The sequence below is a fragment of the Uloborus diversus genome, chromosome 2 (genome assembly GCF_026930045.1).
Source record: "Uloborus diversus isolate 005 chromosome 2, Udiv.v.3.1, whole genome shotgun sequence".
In the NCBI taxonomy this organism is placed as follows: Eukaryota; Metazoa; Arthropoda; class Arachnida; order Araneae; family Uloboridae; genus Uloborus; species Uloborus diversus.
In genome coordinates this window covers 125,103,892-125,129,375 of record NC_072732.1, presented here as the reverse complement: position 1 = coordinate 125,129,375, position 25,484 = coordinate 125,103,892, and the positions used below count along the sequence as shown (strand labels likewise).

Below are 25,484 nucleotides of genomic sequence, written 5' to 3'. Positions count from 1 at the left end.
TATAAATTATTTCCCTCATTCTCGTTCTTTCAATTAATAATTCCCTTATTTATTCATTTATTCACTATTTAATAAACTGATTTATTTATTCTCATTAATTAACTTATTTATATATTTGTTTATTGTTTCATATTTCCTTTTCATTCATTCTTCCATTCCTTTATTTACTCATTTATTCAATAATCAAATAGAAAATATTTCATAAGAAAAATATTACATTTTTTACTTTGCCCAATGAAAAAAAGTGAAAAATTTCCGCCTTTTTTCGGAGGTACAAATTTAGTGCCGAACTCATTTTGAAAAAGGTTAGTTATCTTAACTATTTCACTTTGCCCCACATTCGCCTATATACATATATAATATACATTTTTTTTTGCATTTTATAAGTCAGATCAACCTTTCAATATTCATCTTATCTATTCTTCAAGGTGATGCACTGAAGTGTTATGTGTGCAATTCCTTAGCTAGTGAGTCATGTACTAAACTAGAAGGAGAACAACATCTAAAAAAGTGTGAAGAGTTCAATGATGACACGTCTAGAAACTACACAGTCTGTCGAAAACAAATTTTCTCAGCCTATTCCAAGAAATGTAAGTATGCCTATGAATTTGTGCCCGAGTAAGTTCTTTTAAAAAAAATGAGGGATACGATCAAAGAGACACTTTAATCTTATGCTGATAACTGCAATTAAAATTACAGTTGAACTCGCTTATAACAATCTCTGATTTACAGGACCGCAGAGAGTCAAAGCAAGTCCCTTGTTAGTTATATCGCTGGGGCCCCTCCCCAAAAATAAAAGAAAGAAAAAAAAAGAAAGAGAAAATGAAAGGGGATGGGGAAAAGAAAAGGAAAAGAAGATAAACGGGAGGAGGGAGAAAAATAAATCAAAACTGTTTACTAGAAAAAAAAAACTCTATTTTAAGTGCCACAACAGTTTATACCAAAAGAGTAAATTTTACTTAATCTTTATGTTTTCTCTTATTTGCAGTCCCCTCCCCCTTTTCTTTCTTCCTTTCTTCTGTGTCAGTGTCGCTGGGTCCCTACCCGCCCCCAAGGCACAGGCTTCCAGTTTCCAACTAGGCTGACATGGCCTCTCATCAGGCCTGCTGATTTAGCGAGAACCCGGATTTAGCGAGGAAATCAGATACTTGGTTGATACAATGTTAAATCTATAGGACCAAAACTTGCTTTTACCGAGCAAACCCCACATAAAGTAAGCAATATTTCTGCGATTCATAAAATTTCTGTTGACTTCCTACTAAGTTTATCCTTTTTTGGGAAAGTTTTCTTTTACGTTTCGAAGTCAACCGAAAGTTAGTGATGGATAAATCATAAATACCGAGAACAATCGATGACAGCATTTTTTTTTAATTTGTGGAGTAAAGAAGTGTTGAGAATATTAAATGATTATCATGCCCTGGATCGAAAACACATTTATTAATGTTGAAGAAACTATCTACATAAACAATGACAAATATGTAATATTTAATAACCAAAGAACCAAAGCAGAATAAGCACATAGACTATTTATAGTTTTAGTCCGGGATTAGTAAGTTAACCAATCAATATGCATGCAATGTAAAACAACCAATAAAAGATAAATAAATAAAATATAGACAAAAGAAAAGGATTAACTTAAGAAAATTTAGGACCTCCAAGAGAGCTTCAAGTAAGTCCTGACAAATAGCAAAACGTTACTGAACCAAGTTTATTTTAACCAATTAAAGTGCGATTACAGATATTTCAACACTCCCCCCATAATCGCACATTATACAAAAAAAAAAAAAAAAAAAATTAAACACATTTAAATTTACAAATTGGCAACAGTTCCTGAAACTTGAATTTCGGCAAAGCTTTAGTTAAAATATCAGCCACTTGCTTATTTGTACAGATATATTCTATTTTAATATTATTTGTACTTAAAGCATTGCGAACAAACTTTAACTTGATGTCTATATGCTTCATTCTACCAAAATTATTTTCATTAGATACAAATTTAATGCATGACTGGTTGTCTTCAAAAATAACAAGAGTTTTAACATTTGAAATCTCACAAACAATATCTTTTAACCATAGAAAATTTTGTAATCCTTTGCACAAAGCAATAACTTCAGCTTCTGTTGATGAAAGAGCTATACATTTTTGCTTATTGCAGCACCACAATACAGGACAATTAAAAAACATTAAAAAGTATCCAGACACTGACTTTCTATCGCTTGAATTTGAACCCCAGTCAACATCAACGTACATAGATAATTTACTGTAACTTAAATCCGACTTTTTGTACTCAATTTTCATGTTTAACGTCCCTTTTAAATACCTCAAAATTTTCTTTAACGCACACCAAGCGGAATCAGTCGGGTGTTCTTGAAGCTGACTCAGACAATTTACTGCAAATAGATTACCAGGTCTAGAAACATATGCTAAACACAAGGAACCCACAAGTTCATGATATGGCCCATGAAAAACATTGTCTGTTTGAAAGTCAGCAGCAGTAGATTTTGGCTCCATAGGAATAACACTAGGTTTACATTCTGACATATTATATTTAAGCAACAGATTTTCAATGTAAGACTGCTGATCCAAAAATAGAGAATTTGAAATAAATTGCATTTTAATACCTAGAAATTTACTAGCTTTTTCTATTTTTGACACTTGAAATTTACGAGATAAAAGAGAAATAATAACACTAACTTCCTGAATATCTGAACCAGCAATTATCAAGTCGTCTACATAAAGAGCTATTATGACTTTCTTTCCCTTTGCATTTCTTATAAAAATACATGACTCACTATTCAGTTGTGAAAATCCTAACCGAATTACAAAGTTAGAAAATTTTTGAAACCACTGTCGAGGAGCTTGTTTCAAACCATACAAACTTTTTTTAAGTTTACATTTCTTACCTGAGTTGTCATTGAAACCTTTTGGTTGATCCATGTAAATTGTTTCTTTTAGATCACCGTTCAAAAACGCAGTTTTAACATCAAGCACAAAAACATTTAGTTCTTCATTCAGTATAATTATTAAAACAACATGTAGCGCAGAAATGCTGATCGTTGGCGAATACGTAAAGGAAAAATCCTGGCCTTCCTTTTGCATGAATCCACAAGCTACAAGCCTGGCCCTGTATTTCCCGTCTCTTTTCCATCGGAGAACCCATTTGGAGAAATGGACTGTTTGTCAGGAGGCAAATCTTCTAAATCCCAGACTTCATTTTCTTTCAAGCATTGCATCTCTTCAGTCATAGCTTCTTTCCATCGCTGTTGCTCATCCATTGGAATATTAACAATTTCTTCAAACGTTATCTCTTGGTGAGCAAACATTGCTTCGCATACTTCAGGATTAGGATAATGAATAGGTGGCCTTGAATGTCGTACAGATTTTCTTTGCATAATTTCAGCATTACAAGTTTCATCATCTCTTTCATGATTTTCATCTGAAAAATTTTTCTGCTCTCGAACATCATCATGCTCAAAGTCAGATTCACTTGTGTCTATATTTTCAAAAATACATTTTCTTCTTCCAATCACAACTTTCTTTTCTTCATTAAACTTCACATTTCTAGACACAGTTATGCATTTTGTCACTGGATCCATCAGACGAAATCCCATTGTAGAATAACCAACGAAAATCATTTTCTTACTCTTTTTATCCAATTTCTTTCTTTGCGATGCAGGAAGAAGCATATAAACGTTGCATCCCAATACATGTAAATTACTTACATCTGGATCTTTTTCATACTTCAAGTAGAATGGCATTTGGTTTTCAATTGAACTGTCAGGTAACTGGTTTAAAAGGTAGGCTGCAGTAAGAACTCCTGGTCACACAATTTCTTTGACAAATTGTACTCGTAAATCATTGCTCGTGCTTTATCCAAAAGGCTTCTGTTAGCTCTTTTGGCCACTCCATTTAAAGATGGAGTATATGGTGGAGCAGGGTCGATTATAATTCCTTGATTATTAGCATATTTAGCAAGTTCTCCTGTGACATATTCCTTAGCATTGTCACATATGATTCTTTTAACTGAAGTGTTAGTTTTTAAAAACTGTATTAGTTCCTCGGCCACATCACTTTTTCTCTTGATTACGCGCACTTCCATAAACCGTGAATAATCATCGATTATTGTCATGAAATATTTTCACCCGAATATGTTTCTGGCTCAAAGGCTCCACAAACATCAGTATGTATCATGGTCATTGCTTTTTCTTCTCTTTCTCTAGGACCCTTTCCCAATGGTGAAGCACTTTGTTTAGCTTGCATGCACATCTCACAGAAAGATGTTGACATAGGTAATCCTAGGGCATGTAAAACTTTATTAGAAGAATGTCCATATCTGCTATGCCACAAATCATTTTCAGTAGCGGAAAACACACTTTCATTTTCAGGCACAAAATCACTAATATATATTCCACTGTCATCACAATGACCAAACACAATACAGTCATTTTCATTTCCTATTAACACTTGTTCATTTTTAAAAACCACGGTAAGTCCTGCTGCTTCAATTTTTCTTACAGACAGCAGATGAGAACTAAGATCAGGAACAAAAAGTACATCTTTCAGAGTAATCTGAACTCCACTAGAAGTTTTCTCTAGTGTATTTCCAATGCCTTTCACTTCAAGCAGTGTTGATTTTGAAGCACATTTAATATTTTCAGAAGCAGGCTTCAAAGAGTGAAACCATTCCTTGCAAGAAGACATATGAGACGTAGTACCCAAATCAATAATAAACGTATTAGATCCTGATTCACCCGATATGAGAGATAACGCCGGAGATAGTTGTTGTTTGTCATGTGATTTAACAGTTTTACAGTCACGCTTATAATGTCTCGATTTTCCGCATTTGTAGCACACATTTTTCTTTCTACAAAATTTAGCAGTTTTGTTTTGCAAAAACCGCAAAAGTAATCCTTATTAGTAGTTTTAAAAGCAACATTGTTAGAAAATGATTTCACATATTCGCTCTTATTTTCATCTTAAAAATCATGTATAAGTGCTTCAGCATCAATAAGTCATTTAGTAACGAAATCCAAATTCAAAGATTCACTTGGTTGATTCTCGAGGGATCTTCTAACAGTTTCATATTCTTTTGGAAAAGACATGAGAATGCAAACAATAACATCAAAATCACTTACTTCCGTTCCAGAGATGCGTAAATCACTAACTAAATTTAGCATATTGTCAATGTAACTTCTCATTGACACGTCATTGTTTTCTTGCCATCGCTAAGCGTTTACGTGTCAAAATTTGACTCACGGTTCCCTTATCCTTATATGTAGACTGCAGTTTCTTCCACATTTTACATCCAGTGTCTTCACTTTGAAGAGAAGCAAGAATATTGTCATTTAAAAGTGCAAGTATTACAGCATAAGCCTTTTTTGACTTCAAAACATCTGCGGCATTGTCCGCCGCTGCTTCCTCTTCCAAAAATATATCCAGTTCCTTGGCCGAAAACACAGCCTGAACTCTGCGACGCCACATAGTAAAATTAGTTCCATCAAAAGGCACAACACCGAACATTTCTTTTTCCATAACATTACCGTTACTTGAAAAAGCCATATTTCACTAGTGTAAATAATCTCGTGAATAATAAAATCCAGAACTCAATGGCTGAAATCGCTCGTGTCAAAAATCTCAAGAACCACGCTCTGCTGTTGAGAATATTAAATGATTATCATGCCGTGGATCGAAAACACATTTATTAATGTTGAAGAAACTATCTACATAAACAATGACAAATATGTAATACTTAATAACCAAAGAACCAAAGCAGAGTAAGCACATGGGCTATTTATAGTTTTAGTCCGGGATTAGTAAGCACATAATGTAAAACAACCAATAAAAGATAAATAAATAAAATACAGACAAAAGAAAAGGATTAACTTAAGAAAATTTAGGACCTCTAAGAGAGCTTCAAGTAAGCCCTGACCAATAGCAAAACATTACTGAACCAAGTTTACTTTAACCAATTAAAGTGCGATTATAGATATTTCAACAAGAAGCATTTAAAAATTATATATATGTATATATCTGTATCCCCCAAAAACGATGACACAAGAAACAGACATTTAGAGTTTAAAGCAAATCTACCAACTTTTTTGGTACTGCACAGAGATTTAAATGAAGAGGAAAAAAAGCAACTATGATGAATTTTTATGATTTTTTTCAAACTTGTTTTTTACGAGCACTTGGTTATAATGAGCAAACATCCTGGACCCTTTGAGCTTGTTATAAGCGAGTTTAAAAGTATTGTGAAACAAAATTTACATATTAATTGAAAGCAAAAATTTTTGTCCAGGAGTCTTATACTTCAGAACAGAATGGAATAGACTTGCATTACAGGGGGGGGGGAGTGATACTGCTACCTAAATAATATTTTTTTAAATGTATATATAAAGGAATGTACTGCCCCACCACAGATTGTATGGAATTGACAAACGTCCAATAAAGACGAGTCTATCTGAATGAGGAGGCAAAGTAAAAATTTGATGTGGGTGTTCCACTCATTTTAATGAAACTCTGCTTAATTTGGAGGCTAACATACATCTGCAAATGTTAGCATCCCTAAGCATAATAACTAAAAACTAATAGAAACGTCCATTTCTGCCTGTAAACTGGATGCTTGCCTTTCCATACAATCCAAGGTCAAAGAGTATGTGCAAAAATTAGTTGAAATAAATAAAACATGATAAAAGAGACACATTAGTATTGTGCTGATAATTCTCTTAAAAAATATTCTGAGCACAAATTTACCAACTAACTGAATAGGGGAAGAGTGATAAGAGTGAGACAGGGAGAACAATGAGACAATAGCAATTTATTTTCATTTAGGTATTTCCAGCCTGGTAGAACTGCTGAAAAGTCAGTTCCATGTACTGTTAGCAATACTATAGAAAATAATATGGTTTCAAACTAGATGCAAGACAAAGAACTACATAAGTTAAACCAATCCAATAAAAATGTCTGCAATGTTTTAAAACTGTTAGATAACATTCCTTATCTAACAGTTTTGAATTCCCTCCTTTGTTTGTTACCCCCTCATTTAATTTCCCAATACCATTGCTTTTATTGAGCCAGAAAAGGAGAGTGTGGTTTCTATTTAATTTCTCCCCCCCCCCCAAAAGTACTATTAAACAGGAACAACACAGGTCTTCCCTTAGGTATTCCAGACAGCATCCAATGTCATTTCTTCAGATTGCAGTGGCACACCAAGTTAAAAACACCCCCAAATGCCCTGGTTTTAACATTATTGCCGAAGCTAATACAGTAGTTCATACACTTGCAAGGATTGTTTTGAGCAAAAAAAAAATCCCAAATGGTAATTCTGGTTGTGCTATTGTCCTCTAGTATTGATGAACCTTTACCATCTCCATTTCATACCTTCATTTTAAGGACCATTTTTCAAATAGATGCATTGCAAATGCATCACCCTCCGTCCAAGTTCAATTGCAAACACACACACACAAAGTTTGAGAACAGTTTGTGTTACAACAAAATGTCTTTTTTATTTTTACTTACTCAATTAGTTTTGCTCATGTTTCATACCATAATTTTTTAAAGCCTAACCTACAATGTGCATGTGCAACTTAACCTTTGATTTAATGTTTCCTTTTCTTTTCATTAGTTGAAATGCACACACAAAGAACTATCCGTAGCTGTGGATATGAAAAGCATCCAAGACTGAGCTGTTTTCATTCATCTAATATTGATCTAAAAGGTACAACATGTGAGTGTCTTGAAGATGGCTGCAATGGAAGCAATCAATTGCATTTTATGCTGTTCATTACAATTGTAACATTGCTTAGTAGTATTATCTACCCAGTAGTATCTATATAAATTTCATCAGTAAATTTTAAGTACGGGTTCCATTTCCTAGATTTTAGATTAGAAAATATTTTTATAATGTTCTTCTGTTTCAAGATAACTTCAAAAACATCATTATTGCAATTTGCTATTACTAACAATTAATAGATCACAAATAAGAATTTTGAACATTTATAGAGCTAGTCATACATTTTAGATAAAATATATTTTTGTGAAAATGTCAATGCATCTTACATTTAAGAATTTTGTAAATAAAGATTCAAATATTTTTAATGATCTCATGAAAAATGACAATAAATGACTTCCTTGTTGATACTCTACAATTTTTACACACAGTCTATAAGCAGAAAATCACTCGTCAAGGTATGATTGGCGAAAATTGCTTCTACATTTGAACAAAGCAATTGCCTGTTTTAGGATATTTTGATAGTTGAAATTTTAACCAAAACTCCAGTGGATGAACCCTAAACTCCAGTAGATAGTGTTCATTGTTGACTACTTTTCGTTTCTTCATTCTCATAAAATGACAGTCTTACCAGCAAAACAGTATATGGAATCCAATTTAGCCGTGTCAAAATAAAGCATTTCTCTGCAGGTCAAACTTTACCAAAAAATGTTATCAAATTATCCTGCAGTGAAACGAGTTTCATTGTTGATGATGTCATGAGCATTACTCAATGATTTGCTATTATATATATGAGGATGGAAGAACAATAAATATACAACTTTGCATTGCTATTCAAAAGAGGTATCATAATGCTGCATAAAATATTTAGTGCCATTGCAATACTTAAAAAGGTATTCCACCTACTTACAAAAATTTGTGTCCTAAATATCTGCACATAAGGATAGCAGACATAAAAATCAACTTATCTTCCAGAATATTTCTGACAGTATGAATTTTGTCCTGAACTTACCCAGTTTGTTTCTCTTAGCGCTGAAAACAATCCGCAAAAAGAGATAAAACCTTCAACAAACAAAAATAGCCTAACAATACATGAGAATCAATTCCGAAATTTTTTGCTTTGCTTTTCCAAAACAATTTTTATAGTCATGATTGTTACAACTTCTACACAATTTTTTGTCGTGATTTGAAACTTTTAGAATTGCAACACAATTACAGGGATGATTGAGAGTGCATGAAAAAATTTATGAAAGTTTTTAAAAGAAAATTGAGGGGGTGGGGGGGGGGGAATCATTTTCTAACAAAATCCCTGATAACTAAAAATTTACATAATTTTTTACATTTATGCATAGCTCTTGTTTTTGACAAACATATAAATGAACTGATTCAATTATTTCCCATATTTTTTAATAAAGAAATGAAATATGAACTGAAGATGTTATGTATAAATTTAAAAAAACTTAAAGCTAATTGAAACAAAAATTAAGTTAAGCCAGTGGTTCAGCATTTAACTTTTTGACATTTGACACTTTTAAAGAACATGGAATTTTGCTCAAAATTTTATAATTCAGTAAGTTTATCAACAATAAAGAGAAATTTGTTTGCCTCTCAACAAGGTACAGTAAACATCAAAAATGAGACAAGTCCGATAGTGATTTTCAAAATAAAGGTATTTAAAAATATAAAAAGCTTTTTTGAAAAATTATAATAAAAAAATAAATCCAAATTCTTAATGTATTATGCCCTGTAAATCTTTTTGAAGTTATGTTAGCAAATTTCATCGTATTAAGTTGAAAGGATAAATTTCAGCCAATTTTTTTTTGTCCTTTCTTAGAAACTAGAAAGCTAATAAAAGCAAGAATAAGGATGATAAGGGTGGCGCTTTTCTATCAAGTATGTCCCCGCTTATTTTCAAAATTTTTACTCAACTGGTTAAAACAATAAAGCGCTTATTTGATTGTTAAACCTTGGAAAAACCAATATTTTGACCAATTGAAATTAAAATTTAATTTTTAAATAAAGCAATTCATTAAATAAAAATAATAGTTGGATTAAAATGATATATATATATATATATATATATATATATATATATATATACACACACACATACATCCACCAAATAAATGAACTAAGCCCTTAAATAGATAAACTTTGGTTGTGTCAGAAAATCTATAACTGTTGGATCTGTTTTAGACTCGATGTATGTTTATTTCTCTTTGTTTCATTTTCATTTTAAATTCATCTCCTAGGACTTATTTTGAATAAAAGATAGATCTGTTTTAGCTTCACAATATCAGTGAGACATTAAAATAACATTATGAGCTGATAGTGCATTTATAAAAATTTAGGGAAAACTGCATATAAAAGAATTTAAGTAAAATAATTTTATAATTCCATTTCAAAGCTCTACAATAAACGTATTATTAATAACTATGGATGTAGTGTAATTAAAGTAAAAGTTAAATTAAACCTGCAGACTTAAAATAGTTTTGATATAATTTATGACCTTTCTTACAAGCTTTTGCACTGGAAGAGAGAAGCATAAATTCTTGTAAGTTTTAAACTAAAATGTGCTTTAAAATTAATTATTGAACAATTTTCAATCAAGGAATTTAAATTAAAATGATAGTGAAAAAACTCAACCATAGACAAATAAAATAACTTTAATACATCAAATATGTACAGACTTAATGTGTCCCATTGCAAGTCTTTTTTCTTGTTTCAAAATAGCTTCCCGAGCTGAAGAGAAAAATATAAACTATATATAAGTAAATAGATAAATACAGACATTAAAAGAAAAAAGAAAGAAACGTATTTTAGGTGGATTTGATTACACACAGTTTAAGATTTGATGTCTTTATTTTGCTTCACTCAAATGCGCAGTACTGAAAACAGATAAAATTTTCCCCTTCGTAAAAATCCTAACTATTGCAGATGACGCACAATAAACTGCATTCTGATGTGCTAATAAGCAAACTTAGGCCACTAAAGACATTTTTTGTGTTTGGTTCTAGAACTCTTTCTGGAGTTAAAGTAATTTTTTTCACACACTTCAAAGAACTTTTAAAAGTTACAAAGAAGAATAGAAACAACAAGGATACTGACATCGAAGACACACAACCAAAAACTTTCACATTAAAATTTTTTAGCCATTCCCTAACAATGGCAAATCATCTTTCTAATATGTTGGTGAAGAAAGATCCTGTCATGGAAATGACCTGAGTGATCCATGGATAGGATACATTAATGCCATATAAAAAAAACTACTGAGAATAAAAATGACTAATGACTGCCAAAAGACTATCCTAACTAGCTCTTTTTCATATTTTCTAAATGCATGTCATGTATATACATATATATCAAAATAAGTACACATTAAACTTATTACATATTGATCTAATAAATGATTTTTTTTTTTTAATCAATGGAACAAAACCTCCATTTTACCACTACTATTAAGTCTTAATTTTGATGGTTTTGATTTACACTGAGTGTTTCATGAAACATAATCCCCATATAATTGAAAGTCAACTACAATTTAATATTTATGCATGAAATTGTAATTCTGACATAGGATAAGCTTTATTCAAGAGTTCAAGTGTTTTGCTTGTTAAAGGGAAATGCAAGTAGAAGGGAAAAACAAATAAATACATAGCATCTAAAATGTGCAGTGAAAGTGTCGAGAATTGCAGCTACCGGCTCAGTGCTTCTGGGCAATAAAGATCACCTGATTTGAAACTTTTTTCTCAATACAGGGTATCAGTTACATTCAATGGGTGCACAAAAATTTTGGGGCCCTTCACAAATGACTTTTATGGTTTTCCCTCCATATTGTTTAACAGATATTTCACCCCTCGTTTTAAAAATCTCAAGCCCTCTTCAGACTCAGGGCAACAAGTGTCCTCCCGCCCCTCGTGCACGCTCCTGGCTACATTTAGAGTTTTAAAATCCACAACTTTCCATGGCTTATGGGATGCAATTTAAGAAGAAAAAAAAAATCTCACAAGAATATCCTAATTACTTTTTTTTGAAAATTAAATGCAACCATTTGGAAGTTTGTCTGGACATTTATCACCAAAAGTTCAAATTACAGTGAAATGTAATGAGCTAAGCAACTATTGCAACTAAAATATATATATATATATATATATATATATATATATATATATATATATAAAAAATATATATAAGGAACATCAATTTGTAATACACAAGAAATAATTAGAGTTTTAACTCTATTCTTTTGCAAGCAAGGACATACATTTCTTAATTTAAAATTTCAGAATTTTTATATTTTTTTGGATTCCAACAAATCATACCAAATTTTTAAATAGGTAAGAATTTGCATCTAAAAAAATTATTATTTTCCAGGGTTCATACCCTTAAGGGAGAAAAAAATTCAAGCACTTTTCAAGTACTTTTCAAGGCAAAAAAATTTTTTTTCAAGGCAATGTGGTATGAAGATTTCATTCAATGCAAACATATAAATAATAGGTAATAATATTAAAAAGTAAAGAAACACAAAATTGCCTTTTCTACAACAACAGTTTCCGTTTTAAAAATTTATCCACTGTGTTAAAAGTTTTTCTGCAAAGTCTGAAAAACTTAATCATAAAGAGGAGCAGGTCCTACGAGGTTTAATTTTGAAATCTTCACATTCAAAGAAGTATATTTTATAGAATATGCAAGTTAATATTTATATTAAAAAAAAAAGAACCTTTCCTGAGTGATTTTAATTTTTATCAGAAGAAACCACAATGCCTAAATTCAATGGAATTGCTAGAGGAGGTTTTGATTGATAGTGGTTCATACACATATAAGGGCAGTTAGGATCAAAAACACAACCCAGAAGGTAATTTCCGGTTGCACTAAGTTTAATAGTATTAGACTTTTGATAATTATTTATGGGTATCAAAGTATAAATCAATCAATCGATTTCATACAAAATCACCTGTAAGTTTCAAAGTGTTAATCGGGGATGGGGGGATAATTTTTAAAACTAAGACCCCTGTTACTTAAATATACATGTGTACAGCAACTACTTTTGATACATATAAAATTCATTTCTTATGTTAAAATAATTTATGAAGTTAAAATATTGCACAGATAAGTGCCTGTTGATACCAGCAACAAGCAAAGGGCCTAACTTGGTTGGTCCTAGTCAATTTATTTAACCCCAATGAATATCAATGACCTTCCTTAAGCTATCTACCCCTTTGCTGATTACAGCCTCTTCTGGTAAGCTGTTTCAAATGCCCCACAACACAACAAAAGTAGTAATTTTGAATATTTGAGGTAAAGGGGGAAAATTGGAAGTAGAGAGGTGAAAGCATAACAAACTCTACTGGATTTCCAGTGAATAACCAAAACACAATCACCCGTGTTACATACCTGAATTATTTTAGCAGACATAAAAAAATGATGTACTTATAAATTCAACTTTACAAAATTTTATAACTCAACTTTATCATTAAAATACAAACTTTAAGTCAAAATGCTAAGTGCTCAATCGCTTAAATTAAAATTTTTTTCATAAAATCTGTAATAACCAAGAATTAGCTAATGATAAAATTAAAATCAAAATTGCAAAATTAAGCAAGTATATATGTAATTAAACAAAACAAAAATAATTAACTTTTTAGTAATTAAAAATAATATAAACAAGCTAATCTTATGTAGCATGTGTCAAAATAATTTCTAATTGCCAAAAAATATAAAAATATTTACAAGATGCAAAAGGGTTGAAACCTCAAGCAAGAGAAGCAAATTGTCATGAATTAAGTTCAATGCTGGAATGTTTCCCATAAAATAAATTCATTAATTTTTTACTAAAATTAAACATAAAATACATCATAAAATTAAACATAATCTAGGGTAGCATGTATGAAAATAACATCTGATTAGCCAAAATATTTAAATATTTAGAAGATGCAAAAAGATTCAAATTTCAAACACGAGAAGCAATTTTCCGCGAAGTCTGAGTAAGTTCAACGTTGGCATGTTTCCTATAAAATAAATTTATTAATATTTTACTAAAATTAAACATAAAATATGCTAATCTGAGGTAGTATATGCGAAAATATCAATCGATTAGCCAAAATATTTAAATATTTGCAGGATGTAAAAAGATTGAAATTTCAAAAAACAGAGAAATTTTTCGCGAAATTCGGGAAAGTTCAATGTTGTTATGGTTTACAAAATAATTCCTTTTTTAGACATGGGAAATTAAACAAAAAATAAACTAATCTGAGGTACTATACGTCAAAATAGCTTCCGATTGTAAAAAACTTCAAAATATTTACAAGATGGAAAAGGATTGAAATCCTAAACAGGGAAGCGATTTTTCGCGATGTTGCAAATCGAACGCATGTTCAGAAAATAGGATTAGTAAAATACTTTATTAAAAGTTTTAAGCACAATCCCATGATTTTTGAAAGAATTTAAGCACCAAGAAACTTTTTCAAGGTTTTAAAAACTTTTTCAAGGTTTTCAAGCACTTGAAAATGAACTTTTTTTTTCAAGCACTTTTCAAGGTTTTTCAAGGGCGTACGAACCCTGTTTTCTCTCAGAAAAATCTGATATGATATATAACAATTTTTTAATCACAAAAAGCATTGAAAAAAAAAGGTTTAATTGAAAAATGATTTTCATTACTAATAATAAAGCTGAAACTATGTGTCTACGGATCTCTGTATGTCTGCTACGTGCATAGCGCCTAGACTATTCGGCTGATTTACATAAAATTTGACACAGAATTAGCTCGTAGCATAGCGTTGAGCACCTCAAAGCGATTTTTCAAAAATTCGATTTTGCCCTTTTTCTATTCCAATTTTAAGAACATTTTTCCGAGCAAAATTATCATAACATTTACCAGTAAATTGCCAAGTTATCATAATGTGGAACCATAACATATGGGAGCAAAAGAACATAGCAAATTGGCAAGAAATTCATCATCCATTATTTGTAAATACACAGGCGAACCAAATGACCTTTTAATTTTTTACTATGGGCAAAGCCGTGCGGGTACCCATAGTTCAAAATAAAAGAAGCTTCAAACATTTTGCATTAATGATGTAAAACTACTGGTGAACAACGAAACATTTAAGCTGATTTTTATTTATTATTTTTCTTTTTACTCTCGTTAGGTTTTTTTTTTAAATTTATATTTTATTTTATAAACAAAGAAAGAAACAAATTTAATATTCTTAAAAGCTAGTAGTTTTCCAAAAAATCTGTGACTAGCAGTAGATTAGTACCAAGCGAGTTTTGAATGGAACAATAGTTTATTACAAACATGAGTACTAAAATTAAGTTTACAATAAATAAAGTAATAAATAATCTGAAAATAAATACTGAATTAAATTACTTAATAATTAACTTACCAGACATATTAATGTCAAAGTGTAGGATAGGCAACTACATACAGCACAACATTTTAAAACAATAAAAAAAAAAATTTACCCTTGAAAATTCCCCGATTTCTGTATTTTATCAATGTATAAAACACCCTTAATTAATTCTTTAGACCAATTTTATTTCTAAAATCTACTCTTTTAATTATGTGACATTTTAGTGATATTAACTGAAAGAAAAAAAGTTTCCATGCAGAATTAAAAAAAAAAAACATTATACTTACTGCTTTTTTCACGACGAATGCGTCCACCATACAACATTTTTTGCCTAAAATTGGAAGCTGCTTCGGAAACTACTTTTGGCTTCTGGGAAGATTTGGGAATAACTTTACACTTGAATACCGTTGGTCTAAAATAAACATGAATATAAAATGTGTCATAAAATTTATGCACAGACGTAAAGTATGCAATCAATTATAAACACTTGGCATGAAGGAAGACTAAGAAATCAAAATCAGACCTTAAAGGACACTAAGAGTTATAAAATAGTAAAATAGGAATAAGTAAAAGGAAATAAGTAATGCAGTGGATACAAGTTAATTGAATCAGTGATTAATTGAGTCAACAGTTGTAATGAAATCAAATCGTCTGAAACAGAACAAAATTCAGCTTTATTGACTCAGCTGCTTTACAGAATCAAAACTGTTTAGAACATTATGATTCATATAAACGGCAGCCATATATAAAAACTCAACTGCAGTACAAACAACTGCTCCTGTAAATTATCAATTTTTAAAATAGATAAAAATATTTCTGATAAAAAAACATTGAAAATTAAACTTGAGATCTAAAGAACATGGTGAACAGTGCTGTAGTTGGGGAAAAAATATTTGGAGGAACATATCTTTTTCAGGGTGGTGACAGGAACTGTGAAAAAAAATTCCCTGACTTTCCCCTGATTTCCCTGATTAAGTTCACCAAATTTCCCTGATTTACTTTACCAATGATAATGGTTTTCTTTCTTTGCTCAACTTGAAATCCATTGTATGTTTGTATAAAATGCAGTATTTAAAACGCTTTAAGTTGTGTAAAGTTGTTGAACTAAAGATATATTTTTAAAAAATGCTACTTTTTTAATAAAATGGTTTAAAAAAATAAAAACACAAGGCAATTTTTTTGGGGGGAAAAACCCCCTACAAAACAGTATATTAAATTTTTATACATGTAAAGATTATAGAAAATTAAAAAAAAAAAACAAAAAAAAACTACTTCCAGAAACCACTTAGCATAAGAATTTTAAGAAACTATTAAAATTACTCTTAAAAACATGTGTGTATTTATGATAGAACTAAAAAGTAATTGAAATTACTTTGAACTACATTTTCAAACAGCATAATAATTGTTGCAAGAATAACAAGTAATAGTGAAAGAAAAGAAGTAATGTAGTTATTCTTATATAACTAATTAACATATTTATGCAAATCAGATGAAACCATTTGACATCCATTCATAGGGAGCTTTTCTCTAATCAAGAACATAGGTTTTAATGAATGAATACAGCATTTTAACAATGAAAAAATAAAGATATTTACTTAAGTACACAACTCTATTTTAAATGATTTCAGTATGTAACGAAAAAAAATCTTGTATTGCTTTTGTAACAGAAACTTTGAAATGCAAGAAAAAAAAGCAATTAGTTAATTTCAAAATGTATAAAAGAAGAATACAACTTGGTTATAAAATTAAAGAATCATTTAAGTCTGAAGAAAAGAAAACCTTTATAATCCGTGGTGCCAACAAATAGCATAATGGCAAAAAAGAGTTTTTTTTATTGAAAGTTCAATTTTAGCAATTAAATTAAAAACGCGAAGAAGTAATAACTTTTAAGTTTTTATAGTATTAATTCGTGATTACAGTACGCTAATTACTTCGAGACAATGGAACAAAGGCAAAGGAGCTAAGCCATTAATGAAGGCTTCCTTTTTGACTGTATGGTTGTTTATTTTACGTAGCATAAAACGTATGTAGAGTAAAAGGAAATTTCAAACTAAATAAAATAAACAACCTAACAGACTCAGAAACAATCTTAGGAAGTTCATCTTGAGGTCAATAAGTAAGATTCAATACTTTGACATTGAGGAAAAAAGATGCACAAATATGCGGCAGTGTATAATTGCACCTCATAAATTTTACGTTTTTTTTTTTTTTTTGAACAGAAAATTGGCGAAAAATGAGTAGGGAATTAGAGTACTTAATTTTGCAAAGCAAAAAAATAATATTTTTTCTTCATAAAATCAAATTTCCCTGATTTTTCGATATTTTTTCAAAATTCCCTTTTATTTCCCTGACCTCCCTGATCTGTCGCCACCCTGTTTTTATACAGTCAATCAACATTATGTTTGTTGGATTTTTTTAGGCTAAAAAAATCAGTTTGGATTGATTAGAGAGATATAGTTTAAAGAGAAAATATTTTCTGAAAACAAAAAATAAATATTATTTTAATAATAACAAACCAAATATTTTGGGGAACGTCATTTCCCTTTAACTACAGCCCTGATGGTAAAACAAAAAAGCTGAAAAAAGTTACAAGCATAGATATGAAAGTTGAATAACAAAAAGCACAACACCTGTCTTGGAATGTGAAAGAACAGTAAAATTACAAAACGCAAAGTAATTACAATGAGCATTGAAATGTTAAATGCTAACGGTAATAAACATACTATTTTAGCAGCAATATAAAGAAAAAAATCTTACCCATGAACACCAACTACTTTTTCCACTATGTCTTCTTTTATTCTGTCAGCTAAAAATGGAAAATAAACTATAAAATTTTTAACAAAAAGAAACATTTAGGAATTATGCAATTTCTTTTTATTTTTAGCTAATTTGTATAGGATGCCAGACCTGTGTCCAGATTTTCATAGAGGGAGGGGCTTTAATCTTACCTGTAGGGTGGTGGGGGGAGATTCAACCCCTCACAACCTTTAGTTTTATGACTAAGTGTCGATTGCAGTATGGCGTTTATGCACCTGTAAGTACTGTTCAATCCCCTCCTCCCCTTTTCCCGTAGAAGGAAAATTCTGGCTGCAGAAGAGACCAAAGTATTCATTCATTTTACAGGTTCACTTTGATAAAAAAGTGTTCATACCCCATTTGGATGAAAAAATCCCATGACTTTTTCATGATTTCATAAAAGTTTTCATGACCCTGTTACATTGAGAGAATAGTACTATTTAATATGAAGTTTCCCAATTTTCGGAATGAGCATCAGTAAAACTTCTATGTCAGGGCTTCGCAACCGGCGTGCCGCGACAAGGAACCTAGTGTGCCACGGTATTTTCGTAGTTATATAAAAAGAAAGAGCCTTGATGTATTTTATTTTAAAAATACGACCGAATAGCGTTTGTATCGTTCTGTAACTTCTCCATTCACCCTGTCGATCATGTGCAATAAGACATACCCAACAAGGGGAGAGGCAGGATTTGCTGCCCCACCTCTTTTAAACTTCTTGTGATCCCATTACTTTCAGTTTTTGAAAACGGATTCTAATTTCCATGAAATAAACTAATTATACAAAAAATTTTCTAAATCTTTCGCGAACGGAGTATCGCCCCCTCCCCTAGGCAGGGACTGTACCCTCCTGCCCAGAATTTTAGCCCCAGTCTTAACTTTTGTTTTCCTCTTTTCCAGTTCCGACACTAATTTCATTTTATTGCAGTTTCTCAAAGCTCGGTTTTGAGACTTAGCAGACTAAAAATTAAAACCATACACTGTTTCCTTCATCATGAAGCTCTCATGGCAAAGAAGTTACCAGATGAACTGAAGTCGTGAAAATCATGAATTCCATAAAATCGAGGCCGCTTAACTCTCGCCTTTTCTCTGTATACTTTGTGAAGAACTGGGGGTAGATCACCACTCCCAACTTCTTCATACAGAGATTCACTTGCTTTCATATGGTAAAATACTATCAAGAATTTTCGAATTGAGGGACGAGGTACGATAGTTTCTGATTTTAAAAAACAAAATGCAGTATGCCATTTTGTTGCAAGACAAACATTGTCTGGCAAAACTAGCTTACATGGCTGACATTTTTGAACACCTTAATGAATTGAATCGGAAAATGCAAGGACAAGAAGAGAATCTGGGTTACATGTATAGACAAGCTAAATGGTTCAAATAAAAAATTCAGCTGAGGAGAGAAGTAGATCGTGGCTCATTGGACGTGTTCAAACAGACCGTCAACATGGTATATGTGAAGGAAATGGCATGGAAGAAAAGCTGCTGAATGAGGTGGCAGAACATTTAGTCATACTTCAGGACAAATTTAAGTATGATTTCAGGAATATTAACATGGAACAGTATGACTGGATTCGCTTTCCATTCTCTTCATCTGCGGATGCATCAGTTAAAGACATTTCTTTGAAGGCGCAAGAAGAATTTGTGAACTTGAAAAGTACTCAAGAGCGACCGTACTCTTAAACTTAAGTTGAGCAAAGCGCTTCTGGACGAATTTTGGTTGTTGGTTAAAAATGAGTATCCCACCATCTCTTTTCTTGCTATTGATGTGCTGCTACCACTTTCAACTGCATATCTTTGCGAACTCGGCTAATCAACCCTCACACATATAAAAAAAACAGCAAGAGATCATCTCTAAAGAGCCTGATCAAGAACTTCGTGTCCAGCATAGAGCCAAACATCAAACGGCTTCGCTCCTCAAGGCAGGCCCAAGTGTCTCATTAGTGTCAAACAGAAGTTAGGTGCTTGGTTTTAATTTTTTGCTTGCTACTTTCTTGAAACATTTTTCTATAAATTGTTTAACTGCAGTGTGCACTTTAACAACATGTTTGACAGAAACGCTTTGAAACATATCAAGTATAATTTTTTGTAAAGTCTGACATAGGTAGTTTTGTTGTTTATTATCAACTTCAATACACATTCAAAATATTTCTATTTTCTACATAAACTTAAATACACTACGTTAGTTATAATTGTTTTATCCCATATGAAAAACCTCCCCCCCCCCCCCGTCTTTTTACCAGTGAATGATAAAAACATTTCTATATTACCATTGTGAAATTAAATTTAGTGTGCCCCGTTGATCTAGAAATTTCTTAAGTGTGCCGCAAAGTAAAAAAGGTTGAGAAGCACTGTTCTATGTAATGCTACTACCTCATCGAAGCACTTACTCATGATTGAAAAAATATCAGTGCAAAAATATAAAAAAAACTAAACTATTATTATGTCTTCATCATATAGATTTAAGTAAGGTAAAAATACAGTGATTGCAATACAATGATGCTTATATATTAGGGAGGAACGAAAAAAACAAAGTTTTTATTTTCGAATTGTAATAGTGCAGAAAAGTTGCGATTGGTGAAGACTTACAAAACAAAACAAAAATTTTTAAAATCGGATAATATCTTCCAATCCCGCAACGAGCCTAAAAATTTAAAAAAATGGAAAATTTTATGTGTTCTTAGAGATTTTTTAAAAAAATTTCTCCAACGTTTCTTTTTAATACTCTAAGACGGAAAAGTTACGATTGGTGAAGCCTTCAGAAATTTTAAAAAACATATTGAAATCAAATAATACCTTCTGATCCAGAAACAAGAATGAAAAGTAAAAAAAGGGAGAATTTCATCTTTTCTTAGTGATTAAATATAAAATTGTTCTTGTTGTTTTTTTCCCCCGGTGTTACAGGGAAAAGCCTTTTTAAAAACCCTATAGTACACATAAACATTAATTTATTTCTTGACTATGCAAAACTACCATTCTTTACAACAATGAAACATTTTCAAATAATAAAACATTATAAAATATTTACCAAATTTACAATCCAGTATACAAGTCTTATTGTTTTAAGTGTTAGTTGTTGAAGCTAATTTATAATCAGATTTTTTGGAAAATTCGGGCATAATTGATCTGGATTTCAATGTTGCTCTTAAGTAGCCATCTCTTGATTTAAATCCACACTTTGAGTGAAGCCTCCGTCACTAGCTTCACACATCTTTCGACAGCTTGCGTGTGGCAGGGGAATAGTTTCATATCCCAGTCGGGTATAGTGCCTGTTGCAATAAGATTTTCAATGTCTTTGTTAGGAACTTTTCGAAGAAAAGGTGGAGAAGATAGCTTTGTCGTGTTCCAATTATTAATCTCTGTGTAACCTTCTGCTTCGAAATTTAGAGATGGAATGACAAAGTTTCTAATGTTGTTGTTGTTGTTGTCGTGTCCGTAATAAACAACTACGGAAAGTTTGGTGCCATTGTTTCGAAAGGTTGGACTTCTTTATTAACAGATAAAGATTTACAGCACATAGAGAGGAAATAACACCCAGGGCACCGGCGGGAATCGAACCCGCAGCCTCCGGCATTTGGAGCGAAGCTTCTACCATAGAGCCACGGAGGCCCCAAAGTTTCTAATGCTTTTGCCTTTAGAAACAGATTCTCTGGCTTTTAAGACGTTTTTCTATTCTATTCAAGAGTCACAACTGACTACAACTGTATTTATGTCGAGGGCTGCATACTAAGTGCCTTGCCTCCATTATTTTATATACCGATAGATGGCAGCACCATCACCGGATCCAACAGTTAATGAGAATTTTGAACTAATCCAGGAGCTAATAGCTACCTGAAATTAGCACCCCCAGAGGTATCGTTTCACTTGGAGGACATTGAGACCACGAGCATATTTAACGTCGGCCAGTCCCCTTTAATGACGACGGTGGGTCTTCGACCATCGAGGTTCGAACCCGAGGCCCTCCAGCTCCGAATCCGACACTCTACCGATCGGGCTACCACGGCCCAAGACGTTTTTAAAGTTTTCGTATGTGCCTCCTTTCATTAAACACCATTGCCATTAATAAGTTTTCGGGATGCGCAAAGAAAGAGTTTATTTCAATGACAGGGTAAATTACTTGTTTTAGATTGTCAGGTAAGTATCGACAGGTTTGAGTTGTTCTGTAAACATGAATGGCACCGTCTGTGAAATTTTTGCGGTTCTTTGTTTCGCTAATGGGGCGTATTAGATGCATACACTGTACTAAGCGGCATAAACAAATATGAGTATCGCGGGATTAAAGGGCCATGTGGACAATTTGCAGGCAGGCTCTAATACTTATAATATCACATTTGTTTTATAAACAAACGTTCTTCCATTAGTATTTCATTCCGAATTTATGAGGATCGTTAAACTAAAAGAAAAAAAAAGCTGAAAAAGGGCTTAAAGTTTACATTTTTTCAAACATGTAGGTTCGTTGCGCGATCGGAAGATATTGTTTTATTTCAAAAAGATATTTTTTTTTCGCTTTGAAGTCTTTACTAAACGTAACTTCTCCGTTCTGTAGCCTGAAAAAGTACATTGATCAAAAAATGTTAAAAATTCGGAAAAAACCTGAAATTCTCAACTTTTTCGATTTTTTATGCTTGGTTCTGGATCAGAAGGTATTATTCGATTTCAAATTTTTTTTTTATTTCTGAAGGTTTCACCAATCGTAACTTTTCCGTCTTAGAGCCTTAAAAAGAAACATAAAACAAAATTTTTGAAAAATCACTAAGAAAACACGAAATTTTCCATTTTTTCAAATATTTAGGCTCGTTGCGGGATCGGAAGATATTATCCGATTTTAAAAATCTTTGTTTTGTTTTGTAAGTCTTCACCAATCGCAACTTTTCCGCACTATTACGATTCGAAAATAAAAACTTTGTTTTTTTCGTTCCACCCTATTATATATATATATATATATATATATATATATATATATATATATATATATATATTATAAAAGGGCAGAATGATAATGAACGGAAAAAAAGTTAAATGAGTCATTACTAAGTTTCAATAAATTTGCTTCAAACATTGCATTTTAGTTTCAACAGTGTATTTAGGCCATACACAAAATTTGACAGTATTTTGGTTCTTTGAAGTAAACCTACATACTTCTGTAAATTCATGTTTCTAAACCAGATATTTATAAATGAAAAAGAAACATTCAGTAGTGAATAAATTTTCTGATTCAAATGAACTCGTTTACTTATTTGCACGTTTTCAAAAACATATAAATGAATAGGTTTAGAAATACCAGAACATAGTGTTTGATTCCTGACATTAAACGTAGTAGTGGATCGCATGGATTAGTTTTGAGGACTGTATGTCAGCCTGTTAATGAGTATTAGAATTAACAATTCCTATGTTTTTGTTTATTGAACGACTAAATATTATCTGACTAGACTATTATCCGACTAAGGATCTTTCTTTTCTAAAACCTCCAACAAATTAAGATAAACTGATAAATTTGATAATAAGGTTTTTATGAATGATGGAAACGAACTCGGATGCAATTGAATTGCAATTTTTTGGTGGGTGTGGCAAAATCAAGAACATGCCAGTTCGCTACTATAAAATATAAAAAGTGTTGAAAATCATGGTAAATTTAAAATGAGTGATGTGAAAGCAATAAAAACACATTGCAAAAAAAAAAAGAAAGAAAATAAACGAGCAGTTACTACAGAAGTGGATGCAATGAGATTTCAAAATTCAGATTTGTTTTTGGGATCATTAAATAATCCATTTTTGATAGCTTTTATATGCTAAATCAAGATTTCTAATGCTCTTTTAGCTACTGTTACTTTATCTTTCCCCAGGACATTTTTCCATGACTTTCCAGGATTTCCATAACCCGTACGAACCCTGTCAAATCTTGTTTCTTTTTTAATTAAATCTGTTAACTATGCGGCTTACTGTAACAAGTATTAAAAACTCTCCACAAAATCTTGAATGTATATCAGATTTTATGTTCTGATAGAATACTTGATATGTAATTACTTGTAAACAAAACAAGAATGAGTTTATTGTAGATGCAATTTACATTACTAAACACAAGCTCTAATGCATCTTCATAGCTGCAAGATATGCCAAATTCATCATTACCTCCTTATAATAAGTAATATTAATGCTTCATATTGATAGATCATTCAGCGGTTCTACCACCACAGTTTTTTACATAATATTTCAGTCAGTAAAGCTTTAACAATTGTAAATTACATAGGATTTGAATGTTATGTAAAAACTTTTTAAGTTAAAAAAGAAGAAAGAAGTGCAAGCATTTAGGTTGAACTGAGTTAAATTACAGAAAAACTTTGGAGAGAAAGGGGGGAGGGAACATGAAACACAGACTTTCACATTAAAGTTAGTTTAAGTAAAGTTAGTTAAATTTTCTTCCTTTGACATATATTTTTTTTTTCCAATGGAGAGGGGTTTAACCCCTAAAACCCTCCCCTTGGACAGGGTTCTGTAGGATGCATGGAAAACAATATTTTTTTTCCTTGATGAAACAGGTTTTTTAAAAATCAACAAAAATACCTTTTTTAATTTCAGAAATAAAACCACGTGATGATAAAATTTCTTTTATTTTTTGCATTATCAAAATAAAATTGAGAAATGAATATTTCATAAAGCATAAAAAGTACAAAATAACATAATTCAAGTGTTAGCCAATCAGCATGGTTTACATTTCCATGCCTCTTTTTTCAAAAAGTCAATTACAGCAAAAGAGTTCATATTTCCCACCATTTAACCTTCAAGAGGCGCGGGTCAGTGAGAGATACACTAAGAGGTAAACTTGTTTTATAGCTCTACAGCACATAACGCAACAAACGTCTTACTTTAGCTATTTTTCCCCATCTCTTAAACCTACTTTGAGTCATCATTGGAATCTTTCTAGCATAAATAGCAGCCTGCAGATCTGTTGTTTGTATTTGAGAGGTATGCAAGACAGTTTAAGTAAGTTTTTGTTGTATTCAATTTTCTATTTATTTTATTAATTTAGGCTTAAATATGAATGACCTTTCATGTTAATGCCAGCCTCGTGGCAGACCATGATATAACAAAATACAGGTGTCACAGGTGTCTTACATATGGGATCTGTCAATTGACGATCAGAAATGCTGGAGAGCCACCTAACGGGAAGAAAGAAAAAACATTGCGAGACTTGCACATGATTTGAGTGGAGTGGTTCTGGAGCTTGTGTTCGGAATGTTGTAACATAGATATGTTATTGATAATCTAGAAATATACAAATAAGCACAGAAATAAACTAAAGAAGTGTCATCACTGCCCAAAACTGCATATTGTTGCAGGGTGACGAAGTTGAATAACAGTTCCCGGAAGTTTAACAAAACGCTAAAGGTCAAAAAAAAAAAAAAAAAAAAAGAGATAAACAGTGTTTCAAAAAATAGGATAGTGACCATTTTCACAGCATATGTTTCAGTAGACACTCTTAAACTTTGTTTTAACAACAAGCTGAAGGGATATTACTGATAGACATCAGAAAACTATATTCAAATGGTTCTCATTCCAAATGTAATGTAGTGTAAAAAATCGTCTGTATACTAAAATGGTCAACT

General features: G+C 31.5%; 2 protein-coding genes across 2 annotated transcripts in view; one reads left to right on the top strand and one right to left on the bottom strand.

The window, feature by feature from the left end:
• The window catches only part of LOC129216027 (uncharacterized), a 39,570-nt gene extending 31,433 nt beyond the window's left edge, over window positions 1-8,137 (top strand). The window contains exons 2-3 of the mRNA XM_054850171.1: window positions 429-590; window positions 7,625-8,137. Of these exons, the coding sequence (XP_054706146.1) occupies window positions 429-590; window positions 7,625-7,836 (374 nt within the window). The 3' untranslated portion in view covers window positions 7,837-8,137. The remainder of the gene's footprint in view (window positions 1-428; window positions 591-7,624) is intronic.
• A 2,242-nt stretch (window positions 8,138-10,379) lies between these two features.
• LOC129217319 (uncharacterized) overlaps window positions 10,380-25,484 on the bottom strand; it is a 37,007-nt gene continuing 21,902 nt past the window's right edge. Inside the window, exons 4-6 of the mRNA XM_054851599.1 lie at window positions 17,839-17,887; window positions 15,369-15,493; window positions 10,380-10,471 (exon numbers count right to left, since the gene is read on the bottom strand). Coding sequence (XP_054707574.1) covers window positions 10,404-10,471; window positions 15,369-15,493; window positions 17,839-17,887 — 242 coding nt within the window. The 3' untranslated portion in view covers window positions 10,380-10,403. The remainder of the gene's footprint in view (window positions 10,472-15,368; window positions 15,494-17,838; window positions 17,888-25,484) is intronic.